Source organism: Neofelis nebulosa, chromosome X, assembly GCF_028018385.1.
Source record: "Neofelis nebulosa isolate mNeoNeb1 chromosome X, mNeoNeb1.pri, whole genome shotgun sequence".
NCBI lineage: Eukaryota > Metazoa > Chordata > Mammalia > Carnivora > Felidae > Neofelis > Neofelis nebulosa.
In genome coordinates, this window is record NC_080800.1 from 87,870,735 (window position 1) to 87,884,037 (window position 13,303).

At 51.1% G+C, this 13,303-nt stretch overlaps 1 protein-coding gene across 1 annotated transcript; it reads left to right on the plus strand.

Moving 5' to 3' along the window:
• Window positions 1–2,611: 2,611 nt before the first annotated feature.
• LOC131502797 (uncharacterized) lies at window positions 2,612–3,750 on the plus strand. The gene is made up of 2 exons (XM_058713804.1): window positions 2,612–2,919; window positions 3,229–3,750. Exons 1-2 carry the CDS (start codon window positions 2,865–2,867, stop codon window positions 3,639–3,641), a joined length of 468 nt encoding a protein of 155 aa, XP_058569787.1. The 5' UTR covers window positions 2,612–2,864; the 3' UTR covers window positions 3,642–3,750.
• The last annotated feature ends 9,553 nt before the right edge of the window (window positions 3,751–13,303 follow it).

The following is a 13,303-nucleotide window of genomic DNA, read 5'->3' on the forward strand; positions in this document are numbered from 1 at the left end:
TGCAGGGGAAAAAAATAATGCCACTTATTAGCGTCGTCTCAACGTATTGATTTTAATAGGAAATAGACTTCTGGCTGGAAGATCTTCATTCTTCATCCAATTGTCATGAGATGGAAAAGACTGAATTCTTACCCCGAGGGAATCGTCCTCAACAAATTTCAGTGCAACTGGAATGAGGGTCCCAATTTTACATTCAAGTGTTTCTTTTACTGCATTTTGGTGCGGGGCTAAGAATGTTGAAGAACCCTCTCTGTACCCTGTCTCCTGCTCTCCCGCCTCCCTCATTTCTGTTGAGCATAGGGAGTGCTCAGAGCTTGTCAAACAACAAAAACAAAAACAAAATCCAACAACACTTGCCTGTGATTCTCTGGGATGGGGGTGGGGTGGGAGAGCTCCCTTTGGAAATGAAGTCAGCCAATGTGCAGACAGGCTTAAGAACTCACTTTGGCCGAGACAGCAGGAAACAATGCAAATGCTACATCACTTCAGACCCAGAATGAAGCAGAATAAAAACAAAACGGGGAGCCTTGTAGCAACTGACTAGGAGGCAGATTGATCTTGAGAAAGAATGACAGCTACCATTTACTGAGACCTTTTACATCCATTTTGTCATTCAATACTCCTGCTAACTCTACAGGGAAATTATATCATCTCCATCCCCAGGCTCAGAGAGGTTAAGTGACATACCTAAGGTTACACCGCTAGTAAGAAGCAGATTGTGGGGCGCCTGGGTGGCTCAGTCCGTTAAGCATCTAACTCTCAATTTTGGCTCAGGTCATGATCTCACAGTTGGTAGGATTGAACCCCAAGGTGGGGCGCAGCATCAACAGCACAGAGACTGCTTGGGATTCTCTCTCTCCCTCTCTCTCTGCCCTACCTCTCTCTTTCTCAAAATAAATAAATAAGCAGGGTTTTTTTTTTTAAAGAAGCAGATTCCAAAAGCTGTGCCCTTAATTACTACTCTAAACTGTACAGTGCCTCACTGGTCACCCGGGGAGCCTTCACACAAGCATTTGTCCAGTGACACAGTCCCTTCTAATACTCTTTCCCCCTTCACTATCCCTTCTTTGCTTTTGTTTACCACACAGCAGATTGACTGGAGCCTGGGCATATGCTTGCAGTGAACCCAGCAAGCAGCAGAAGACGGCTAATCAGAATCACAAAATGCATTTATTTTAGTTATTAACCCATTGAGTTTTATTGTGAGAACTGATACAAACCAACTTGTTGTATCTGTGTTATTAATATTAATAAGGAACACACAGGGTATGGATCAGAGGATTCTGGAGGGGGTTCCCCCCTACCAGACATCGCCCCAAGGAAGCCAGCCAGGAACTAACTGTCTGGCTGCAAATAGCATTATGCATACTGGACAGCTGGTTCCCGGCTCCCTCTCCAGTCCCTGGAGACAGGAGGCCAACTCTTCCCTGCTTCTCATCACCTCTCTCTTTTGGAAGGATTAGAAATCAAGTCTGAGTCATTTCTCTGGCTAGTCGTCTTCTTCTTCTTCTTCTTCTTCTTCTTCTTCTTCTTCTTCTTCTTCTTCTTCGTACTAGCTCAGTATGTCTGTGGTCCTATGTGTGACTCCGTGTGTGTGTCCCTGGGTGTGTGCGTGTGTGTGTGTGTGTGTGTATGTGTATGTGTGTGTGTGTGTGTGTGTGTTATGTTCCTCAGAACATCATCTCATGTATGGGTCGGCCTGTGCATTTGCCAGGAATATTGGATGTTTTTCTCCCTGCATGTTTTTACTTTCAATCACCATCCATTTTTGATACTTCTATCAGCCTGTTTGTCCAGCCTGGGCTACCCCCATTCCAGATGCAGGGAATTTCCATCTTTTTTTCAAGGTAGGAAGTGCCAGGAAGAAAGCAAAAGTGTGCTCACTGGATGGATGGCCAATCCACTAGTCAGCTACTCCACTGCTGATCCTAGCTGCAGGGAGCCACAGAGCCCTGCACCCGGAGATCTTCTCTGGATCCTGGAAATTCCACGCAGCTCACAAGCCCATCCTCTTGCCCCACCAAGAGGAGCCCTCATTGGCCCTCAGTAGCCCTTATGCCTCTTCTGCTTAAAAAGAACCGGAGGTGAGGAAGAGATTCCAACCGGAATGGGTCCCCTTTTCTCAAAACCCCCCTTCCAGAGGTCCAGGCACATAGAGGAAATGGAGGAAGGCTCACTTTTCACCCTAGAACTGCTGAGGCCAGAATGTGTCCATTAGCGCTCTCTGAAATGCTTCTGGCACTCAGAAATTCACCATACATTTGACATCACCCGTGGCTCTTCAACTCTAACGCTTGCTTCCTTCTGCCTTTCTCTTCCCTGGCCTAAACTTCTGCCCTCCCAGACCTGATGTCCAGCTTCTCAGTCCCCCCGGGGTCCCCACAGAGGCTGTCCTCTGCGGGAGAGGGAGAGTGGCCTTTTTCTTCGTCCCTAAAACTCCTCCAAGGGGGTCTGAAGGCAGCTAGAAGACCAAGAGCCTTTCTTGAGTCTTGGCTGCTATGTGTTTAGTATTCACAACGTGTCTCTTAAAAATGTCCTGAGATCATTCATCAGGCACTGTGCTGTGTGCCTAGCTACTCTCCTCTGGATGTGTGTGTGTGTGTGTGTGTGTGTGTGTGTGTGTGTGTGTGTCTGCGCAGGACCCTCCCTCCATCTGCTGGCGAACACACATGCACACAAACCTTAACCTCCTTCCCCTCTCACCAAACCAACCTCATGCTCCAAGCGGACCTTTGCCCGCTGGCAGATCGCTCCCTTCCCGAGGTTGTCTCCAGGGCTGGGCCTGGCCTCCAAACAGCTCGCACTCCAGTGCTGAGGAGAGACGCTGCCGGCAGGATCCGAGCCGAAACTCAAAGTGCGTGTAGATGTTGACAGCGTTGACCTGGAGCGGAGCTGCCGGAAAGGCAACCCCAGCGAAAGGCGAGCAAATGGGAGGCGAGGGGAGCTTGGGGAGGCAAGGTCAGGGGCCAGGGAATAGTGTCCCTAAGCGAGCGTTCCCGTCGCCCCTTCTCGGCAGTTCACTCCCCCACCCCCACCCCCGCACTTTTCCGGGTTCACTTCGGAAATTGGCTTGCCCGGTTAGCTGCCAGCAGTTCCCGGCAGAGCTCAAACCGAACAGTCAGGTTCAAGAAGTGAGGAAGCGCCGGGCTGGGTGGCTGGGTTGCTGGGTTGCTGGGTTGTGTCTTGGGAGATTCTTTCCCCAATTGTCAATTTTGTGCTTATTTTTAGTTGTGACCCTAGCCGGGAGCTGTGCCTTTAAGCCGCGTTCCCAATCGGGGAAACCGACGCCAGCACTCGAGGGTCGGGAGGCTCCTGAGAGGCCCCTCTTTTCTGCACTCCCCCTCCCCCGCCCCCGCCCCCGCCCCCTCCCCCGCCCCTTCTCCCCTCCCCGCCTCGGCTGTCCGGCTGCCTCGCGGCCAGCCGTCACCTTGCCGCCTGCCGCACTCCTGGAGCGAGAGAGCGACGAGCGAGCCACGGCGATGGTGCCGCCCGCGGCGCAGCCATGGAGCCCGCCCGAGGAGCCCGCGCGCGCCGCTGCCAGCCTGCCCGCAGCCCGCTGCCTGCGCGCCAGCTCCCCGTGTCCCGGGCCAGCTGCTGCCGCCCCGCCAGCCTCTGCCCGCCACGCCGCCCGGCGCCACTGAGCCCCACGCCCGTGCCGGGCTCGGGGACACGGGCGCCCTAGTCCCGCCGCCGCCGCCGCCACCGCCGCCGCGCCGCCGCCGACGAAGAGGAGGAGGAGGAGGAGGAGGAGGAGGAGGAGGAGGAGGAGGAAGAGGAGACGGAGGAGGAAGGTAAGAGGCGCGCTGCCTTGGGCGGGGGGGGCGCCCGCGGGCTCAGCCCGGCCAGGGGTGGGTCGCGGCGGCAGCGTGCCGCTCCGGGTCGGCTCGGGGGCGACCGGCGCTTGGGCGCCCCCGGGAGTCGGGGTCAGGGCGGGGGGCGCAGAGCGTCGGGCGGCGCAGAGTTTGGGCGGGGAGCGGCCGGTTGCGCGCCCATTGCCCCGAGAGTCTCCAGTTTAGCAGGCTCGCCTTGGCCGCTGGGGGTGCAGGGTGAGGAGCCGAGTGCAAGGGAGTGCAGCGCGTTCATTATGGGGCCTTTGTGTGTGCGCCAGGGCCCTGGACACAGTTGGGAGAGCTGGCGAGACTCGGGGCCTGGCTGCTGGGAGGTGGCCACTTAGCTGGGGTGCCCGGAGAAGCCCGAGCCCCAGGGCCGCCAGAAACAGCTGTCTGAAGCATGTGTGTGGTTCTTGGGGCCATGTTCACACGCGGACACGGACGCACACACACACACACACACACACACACGCACGCACACACAGCCGCACCATATACCCGGGCTCAGCTACAGTCACCCCCATCCAAAGACGAAACACACAGACACACAGAGAAGCACACACACACAGCTACACTTGCCCCTTCCACCAGGATGCTAATTAAGCAGTCACCCAAACATACACAGCTAGGCGCACCTCCTCCCCAATGCCGAAATACATGTACACACACACACACACACACACACACACATACATACACACACACACACACATTTCTACTCCCCAGCCTGGTGCTTTGGAGGTTGGAGAGTGTGTATGTGAGTGTGTGTGTGTGTGTGTGTGTGTGTGTGTGTTGTCTCAGAGTATCCCTGAGAAACTACATGACAGCTGCACATTACTGCAGATCCAATACCTGCTGCCCCCCTTCACACAAACACACAGCCAACCCCCACTCCAAGCTACCGTAGATACCTCCACCAGGGCCCTTGAGAACTCTATTCTGAGGGGGAAAAAGCGTTCCCAACTCTGATAGTTGTGCCCTTCCACGCCAGAGCTCCTGGGTCTCCTACACACACACACACACACACACACACACACACACACACACACTGAATCCACTGAAGGGGCAAATGCTTGACAACCTTTCCCCAGAAGCAGGTGGCGCCCCTACCCTTGCAGCTGTTACCCAAGAGCCCTTGACCACACTGTACGCTGAGTCCTGTGGACCTGTCCCCTCCCACTGGCATCGGAGTCCAGCTGCAGAGCCCTGGAGTCCAACCGGTGGTCTCAGCATCCTGCAGCTCTTGTGGAGGGCGGGGCAGTCTCTGGACTTCTGCCCATTGGGGAAATTGTTATAAGACCAAGGCTCCCTTGGGGGCGTCCCTCTCAGAGGTGGAGGGTGGGGAATCTATGCTGACTCAGAGAGAAGCCCCAACTGAGTTTTCTCTGCTGGAAAGCTGGGGTGAAAGGCGCACTTTGGCCTGCGGTTCAGCAGCCCCCCCTCCCCGCCCCTGGGGCTTTCAGCTGGGAGACCCTGCCTCTCCCTCCCCTTCCTCTCCTGTCAAGCTCACTGCAGAAGCTGGGAGAATCCAGTTCCCGGCTTCCTCGGAGCTGAGAGAGGCTTCCCAGGAAGCCCTTGCTATTTTCACTGAGCAGAAGGCTCTCAGCTCTCCCCGGGGAGACCTCAACAAGACTTGGCCATGCCCAAGCAGACATGCCGGCTTCTACCCAATTTCATGGCTTATTATTGTTATTTTTTTTCATGTGACAGAAGCATTTAAACCTCAGCAGTTTGGCGTGAGTGAGGGTATCCCTGAGTTGAAATAAAACATAACGCGCGTGGAGGGGGCAGCAAGATTGGAGCGGGGAGGACTGGAGGAGTTGGCTGGTTTAGGTGGAGACACCGAGCCAGACTCCAGCCCTTGGTAAAGTCGTGACAGAGATGGATTTGACGTCAGAGCCCTGTCCCTGCACCCCTCCCCCTCCCCCTTAGACTTTTAGGCGGGGCTTTGCTCCCTGCTCAGGCAAATCTGAGGGCAGAATCCCTGCCTGGCCAAGATGTTAATATCTCATAATGTTTTACTGCCTTCACCTCTCAGGTAACATTTGCATTTTTGGAACAAGGCAGAGGAGTGGCTCCATTGGTGGGGCTGTCAAGCACCTGTGGCAGGACCCAGGCTAGAGCATTTGTGGACGGTGTCATCTACTGTCTCTGCTGGCCCAGAGTTCTGCGTGATGTGTGTGTGGGAGTGGGGATGTGGGAAGGTGGGATGTAATTATGGAGGGCTTTGAGGCCCACGGAGAGAAGGTTTAAATTGACACGAGAGGCAATTGGGAGCCACTGCAGGATTCTGACAAAGGAGGGGATATGATCCAAGCGGGAGAGAAACACTCCTTGCTGCATGTGGAGGGATCCTCCTCTCTCTGCCACTGACACCCACCACCACAATTGCCTTGCAAGTGTGGGCTGATGGCCAACAGAGAGAGAAGAGGCCAGGCAAAGGTAGTGGGAGTCTCAGGCTCCTGGCTCCAAGCATTTTCCAGATCTGAAGTGTCTGCAGACTGGCAGGGCTAGCTGCCCTAAACCAGCAAGTGCCCTCACAAACACTAGCTGGTGATGCTGTTGGTGCTGTGGCTTCTGACAGTGCAATGGAGCTTCTGCCTCCCTGAAAGAGGGGGTTGGGGACTCCTAGGAGGCCACAGGCCACATTTTGAATGAGTCGGAGGACCTGCCCCACCAGTGAGTGGCACAGCCCCAGGGTCTTGGGAAGTGAGCTGTGTGGCCCGAATGGGGTATTTTGCCACCCATGAGATCTTTTGGGAGCAAGAGTGGGTTGAAAAAGTGCAATGGAAAGCCCTGGGATTGCTGACCACAGCAGCAAGCCAGGTAGGGCACGGGGGTGGGGTGAGGCAGTTGAAGTCCCAGGGTTTGTTGGGGGGTAGGCTACAGGGGGGCTCAGCGGGGCATGGGCGGAGAAGAGGCATCGGTCTGGCACCGCCCACTGCCATAGTCCCCACTTCTACCCTCGGAGGGAGCATGGGTAGATGTGGGACAGGGTGGATGCTGGACAACAGAAGCACTCTGCTCTCCGCCCCCCCCCCGCCCAGGAATGATTGGGCTTCGAGGAGCACACTGGACAAGGCACCCTGAGAAGGTAGCACCAATGCAATAGAGAAAGGATCCCATTCTTGTGGAGCCTCTAGGCTAGTTGAAACCATGAAAGACACACACAGACACACACACACAACTGGAGCAAATTGTGGGAAGGGAGGCTCATACAGATGAGCTTGGCTTATGGGGGTTCATGCCTTCGCAAGGCCATAGCAATGATTTCTTTCTAGAGGGGCAGGGACAGTCCCCATCGATTCTGGATGAAGACCCTTAGCTTGGACAGGCCCCTGGGAGGAAGCCGCACCCGCGTTAGCTTCAGCAATGGGCCAGCCTTTTGGCTATTAGCATTCCTAGCAGAAAACTCCGTTCTGGCTCTTCTCTCAAGGACTTCTGTTTTCCTTCTTACCATAAATTCAAAAAGAAAAAACATCCTCTTGCATTACCAGCAACCAAAATGAAGGACTCAAAATGGGTTTTACCTTTGCAGTTCTACTGAGAAGAGCCAGGGGCAGAGGGGAGGGAAGCATACCATCTCCCCTCCTATCCAGTGCCCCCTCAGCTGAGCTTTGAAGGAGAGCGCAGGGATCTTGGGGCTCCGTATCATTTCCCAGCAGCGTCCCCCTTTTTAAGGGCACTATCCTTACAATGGATGTGGCACACTAGCAACTTACTCCCCTGGGCAGTCAGAAAATGAGCTTGGAAATCAGAGTGTGTATATGACATGGGGGCAAGGGGAGGAAAAGAGAGACAGAAAGAGAAAGAGAGAAGAGGTTGCCTGTTATATGTAGGAGCCGCTGTGCCTGTTGGTGTTGATGAACTTGAGATGAGCAGGTCTCTCTGTATGCATGCCATAGCTAGTGACCTTTCCTGAGCCTCCGGTTCACTTTGGCATTAGCCACACTGCTAGCCATCCCTAGGTCTTTGAAGAGCTCTCTGCCTGGTTGTACTGTTTGTGTCTCCTTCCACCCCAGGGACCCCCTCATTTTGTCTCGGTTTTGCTCCTTCTCCTCCTACCCCTCAAATCTGGGTGTCTTCCAGCTCCTCTTGCTTTCTACTTCCTCTGTTGCCAAGGACATCCAGCTGTGTCATAGCTTCTCGTCTCACCTCTCTACTGGCCATTCCCTCTTCTCTAGCCCAAACTTAACCCCTCTCTGATAGTTCAGCCTGAGATTTCCAGCTTCTTGCTGAATATTTCCCCTTGGATAGTCTGTTATTGTGTCAGACTCGACATTCACAAACTCACTCGCTCTTATCTCTGTCACGCAAGCCTTCTAGTTGCCCAGATTAGAAACCTCAGAGCCATCCTACTCTACCCTGGTCCACCCCACCCCCGGCCACCATCTCATATCTATACTGTACTGGTCTCTTTCCATCCCAGTCTGTAATATCAACACCAGCCAGATTCATATTTCTAAATATCCTTTATTCATTATGCTTCTGACCAACATCTTCGAGGGGTAATTACCAGATGGCCTGTAGGATAAATTTCAGCTTCCTTAGCTTGACACTCAGGACTCCCCTTGAGTAGGCCTAATGCTGTATATTCTTAGAACTTCATTTCCCACTCTTTGTCCCCATCACAGATTCTCAAATTTTAATGTTTCTCAAAAATCACTTGCAGATTCCTAGTGAGAAATCTGCTTCGGTACAAACAATCCCACATGGACCCTCTACTCCAGCCAAATTTCTTTCCTCAGGGTCTCCTAAACCTGTCTCCTGTACATGTTTGGTCATCTGTGTTCTTGTTCATGCCATTCCACTCACCAGGTGTCCCCCCCCCTTTGCCCATGCTCCTCTCCTGTCCAGTACCACTATACCCATCCTTCAACGCCACATTCAAATTCACCTCCTCTGTCAAGTCTTCTTGGATTGCTCTAGACTGAAGTGATCTTTCTCTCCCCACTCTGAACTCATCCTGCATTTACTGACTGTAAAATACATTTGGCAAGTACATCACTGATACGCCTTACTCTTATTGCTTGAATCATTAATTTATATATGCCTCACATACATATATAACTTCTCATATGCATATGTCTTGTCTACATTATAAGCTCAATGAAAGAAAGAGCCTGGTGTTTTTTCTCTCTTTTTTAGCCCCATAGCACACAATGCCTCACACATGGTAGGTAATCAATAAACATTTGTTGGGTTGGATTGAATACTTGTTGGGTCATAGTAGAGGGGGATTCTATCACGCATCCCCCCTGCATATCAGTTCAAGGAACATTTGCTGAGCACGTGTTGTGTGCAAGGTGCTGTACTGGTTGCCGGGGAGGATGTGAAGATGAAGGAAGTCCCTTGTCTTCCTCGGTCTCAGTCAGGTTTGCATTTACAGTGCCTAGTTTATATAAGAGGTCCTTGATAGATATTTGCTGAGTAAACAAGTAATGAGTAAGTGAAAAGATGAAGTTCAGACAGGAGTCACATGGGCCAGAACATAGAGTAGCCATGTCATAGAGAAGTGAGGTAGGAGAGAAAGATAAAGCTACAAAGGTAGACTGAGGTATGGTGGATTACTGTTGTTTTTGCTTTTTATCATGAACATCTCTCAAAGACATAGAGAAAATATATAATAACCCATTATTCTCATTAAGTAATTATCAGGGCTTTGCCATACTTGCTTCCTTGATCCATTTTTCCTTTGCTTTGTTTTAAAACAAATTTTGAACATCAAAATTTACCCATTATTCTCATTAAGTAATTATCAGGGCTTTGCAATACTTGCTTCCTTGATCCATTTTTCCTTTGCTTTGTTTTAAAACAAATTTTGAACATCAATCATGTCATTTCACCCCTAAAACTTCTCTATGCATCTCTAAAACACGGACATTTTGGGGCACTTGGGTGGCTCAGTTAAGTGCCTGACTTCGGCTCAGGTCATGATCTCATGGTTCATAAGTTCAAACCCTGTGTCAGACAGTTCAGAGCCCGGAGCCTGCTTCAGATTCTGTGCCTCTTTCTCTCTCTGCCCCACCCCCACTCATGCTCTGTCTCTGTCTCTGTCTCTGTCTCTCTCTCTCTCTCTCTCAAAGAAAAATAAACATTAAAAAAATTCAAAACACATTTTCTCACATAACCACAGTGTCATTAACACATTGAACCAAAGCAACAATAATGCTTTTGTACTATCCATTATTCAGTCCATAATTAAATGTCCTCAATTATCTCAAAATATGTTTTCACAGTTAGCTTGTTAGAATCAAGACCCCCCCCCAAAAAAAATCCCTACACATTACGTTTGGTCATTATGTCTCTTAAGGACCTTTCAACAGTCCCTTCTCTGTGACTTGTTAGAGAAAGCAGGCTAGTTGTCCCGTACCCTGTCTCACATTCTGGTCTCTTTGCTTCCTCTTGTTGTCATTTAGCTTGTTCCACTATTTTCTGTATCTCTTATAAGTGGAAATTAGTGCTAGGCTTGATTAGATTCAGGCTCATTTTTCTTGTTCCCCCCCCTTTGGCAAGTTGATTAAAAGGGGGCCATCCTGGAAGCATGAAGGGGGTAGAAATAGCTGGAAGGGGATAGAAAGAAGGATATGGATAGATTGATTTTGGAGGTAGAAAAAAACCCAATTTACCTACTAATTGGATGAGTGATGAAGAAGCAAGAAGAGTCAAAGATGATTCTGAGGCTTGGGGCCTGTGTTGATGAGGAGAGTAATAATACCATTATACGGGAAGGCTAGGTATTTAATGAGAGCAGCAGGAATCATGGTTAGATTAAGGGAGGACTTTTCTCACAGTAATAAGCCATCTTCTCTGTTGTTGTTGTTTTTTTCCAGGCAACACTACCTTTTCCAGAAAACTTTTGAGTAGTGGTATAGCTAGTTTGGCGCCCCCCAGAAGAAGTTCAGAAAGGGCCTTCTTAGTTTTTCTCAATGGCCAAATAATTTAATTTCCAGACCCAGAGCCTTGGGAAGGAGAATAATCTGTACACCAATGGACAGAGAGAAGGTAATGCTGGTACCACCCTTGCAGATTGGTCAGCTGTCCCATATCATCATGGATATCAGAGTCTCCAGTCTTGAGTGGAAGACTGAAGGATGCCAGAGCTTGGGATTTCTGTAGACCCTGACAACGGGCACAGCTCCTGATCCAAGTGTTTCCTTAGGTACCCAGAAGCCTCTATCCCACACCCACTTCTCCATCCACTATGTAGCCTTTAGCATCTTAGACTCTCCATGGCCCGTGGCAACTGTGGTCCTGCCAAGGCCAAAGATTGCCCAGCAGCCCTGGGATAGTCACTGGGCTCTGAGAAAGACCTCAGCTTATTTAGTTGCCTCAGCAAGAACCCGCCATTGAATCAGATCAGGTGAGAATGGCTCTCAGCTCCATTCTGTCATATCCCCATTCATAAAAGCTCTCCCTCTTCCTTCCCCCAGCTCATCTTTCTTCCTGCTTTCTCTTTCTTCTCTCTCTCCCTGCTCTGTCTCTTCCAGCATACATGTATTCTCTCGAGTTAATCAAACTCTGGCCCCTGCAGCCCATTGTGTCTCAGATTGATCACTTAAGCAGCGTTATTGATCGCTCGGAAAGCCTTAGGAGGTGGGAGTGGCCTGAAAAATTAGAGATCCAACTAATTTGGATTGGCTGGCTAGGCCTCTCTGGGTGGCCTCAGCCCTTCAACTGCCTGGAATATCTTCTGAGAAAGGGGAGGGAATGGACAGAGAAGATCCTCAGAGGGCCTTAATTCATCTCATCCTTCCTTCATTTTGGAGTTAAGCCAAGGGAACAGGAGTCCATTGAGAACCCCTGGGTCTAGCCCAATGCCCATGTTATGATGAGAAGGGGAGAACAAAGGACCCTCTCTTTAGACATTCGTATGTTAATAGAAAAACCATACTTATTCATATGAAGCAACTAAGAATAATAAAAGTTGAGAAACAATCACATACTATGTTATGTGTTTTAAACTGTAAGCTCTGTAGGGGTTCAGGACACAGAGAATGAACAGCATGGACTGGAACGGAGGGAGAAGGCTTCCCACAAGAGGTTGAACTTGGGTTAGGTTTTGAATAATGTGTGCGATTGAGGTCGTTGACTAGAAAAGGAGCAGGCTTCCAAGGGAGAGGCATAGTTAGGGGGAAGACCGTGAGGAAGAAAGGACTTCTGGGTCAGGGGTACTTGGATTTGGAGGACCTTTGATGTCAGCATGGGGAATTTGGACTTAGACCCTGGGGGGCTTGTGGACAATTAATGAGAAGTATTTTAGGATGGCTAGCCATGCAATAGGAAGCTGACTTGACTGGAGCAAGGAGGGATTGAGACCAGCTTGTAAAACACTACAGCACTCCAAGTGAGACAGAGTTAGAGTGATGGCAGTGGGCATGGAGAGGAGGGTCAAATCTAAAAGTCACTTCAGGCTTTCCCGTGGCTAGTAAACCACCAAGTAGATTGTCTTAACTTGTTTTGGCCTCACCTACTGCTGGTCCCCTTATGAACCTCTACTCACACTTCCTTTGCCCCAGTGCCCTCAGGTTTTTCACCTGGCAGAATTTTGGTGGAGCTAAGAACACCATGAGTTGATCAGTTAACCATCCCAGGTAAAGTAAATTTGCCTCCGGGGCCCTGAAGGAGTGAGCCATAGGGGATCTGGCTGCAGAATTGGGTTGAGATGGGGTGCTAAGTACTATACCCCCAACAGGGAGGTGGGAGGCAGGGGCTGTTTTAAGCTCCCAAGACCTCTGCAGGGCTGCCGAGAGCCAGGAGACACCTTTCAGCTTCCCTGGTAGAATCAGTTTGAAAACGCCTCTTAGCACTTGGGATGGTCCCGGCAGAGGTCCCACCTGTGCCTGAGCATGGGGAGAGCTACCACAGTACTTAATGTCAGCTGGAGCCTTGCTGTTCAAGCTGGTAGGAGAGAGAGAAGCGAGGAGCCCACAGGTGGGTTGGAAGGTGATGGTAGAGGCCTCTGCCTGTTCATTTGCTTCCCCACCAGCTCTCCCCTCCCTGCCTAGGCGGCCTACACTGAAGATCAGCCCTGGGCAGGTGTCTGGGCCGAGCCTCTCATCCCTGGATTGGAAGAGAATTCAGAACTGCGGATAAAGGGATGTTTGTGGGATTGTAGCCCCCTTTCTCTTACCGCTTCTCCTTGGGGGAGGGAATGATGTCTTGTAAAGATGGATGCATGCAGAGGAAGTCATCCCAGGCTGTGGTCTCCTAACTGCCAAGGGAGCTCAGCTCTGGGTTAGGACCACCCAAACGGGTCTCTCTTTGCTTCTGATCCAAACCCACTGGGAAAACAGAACAGATGGCTAGACTGGTGGATGAACACTCACACATGCACGCGTACACACAGACACACACACACACACACACTGAATAGTCTGTCGGCCAGTGGTTTCCGGCATTTCCCTGCTGGATATTTTTGTTCTGATTTCTGATCAGTCTTGTGGTTGCTGGTTTGAGGGAGGGGTGACTGT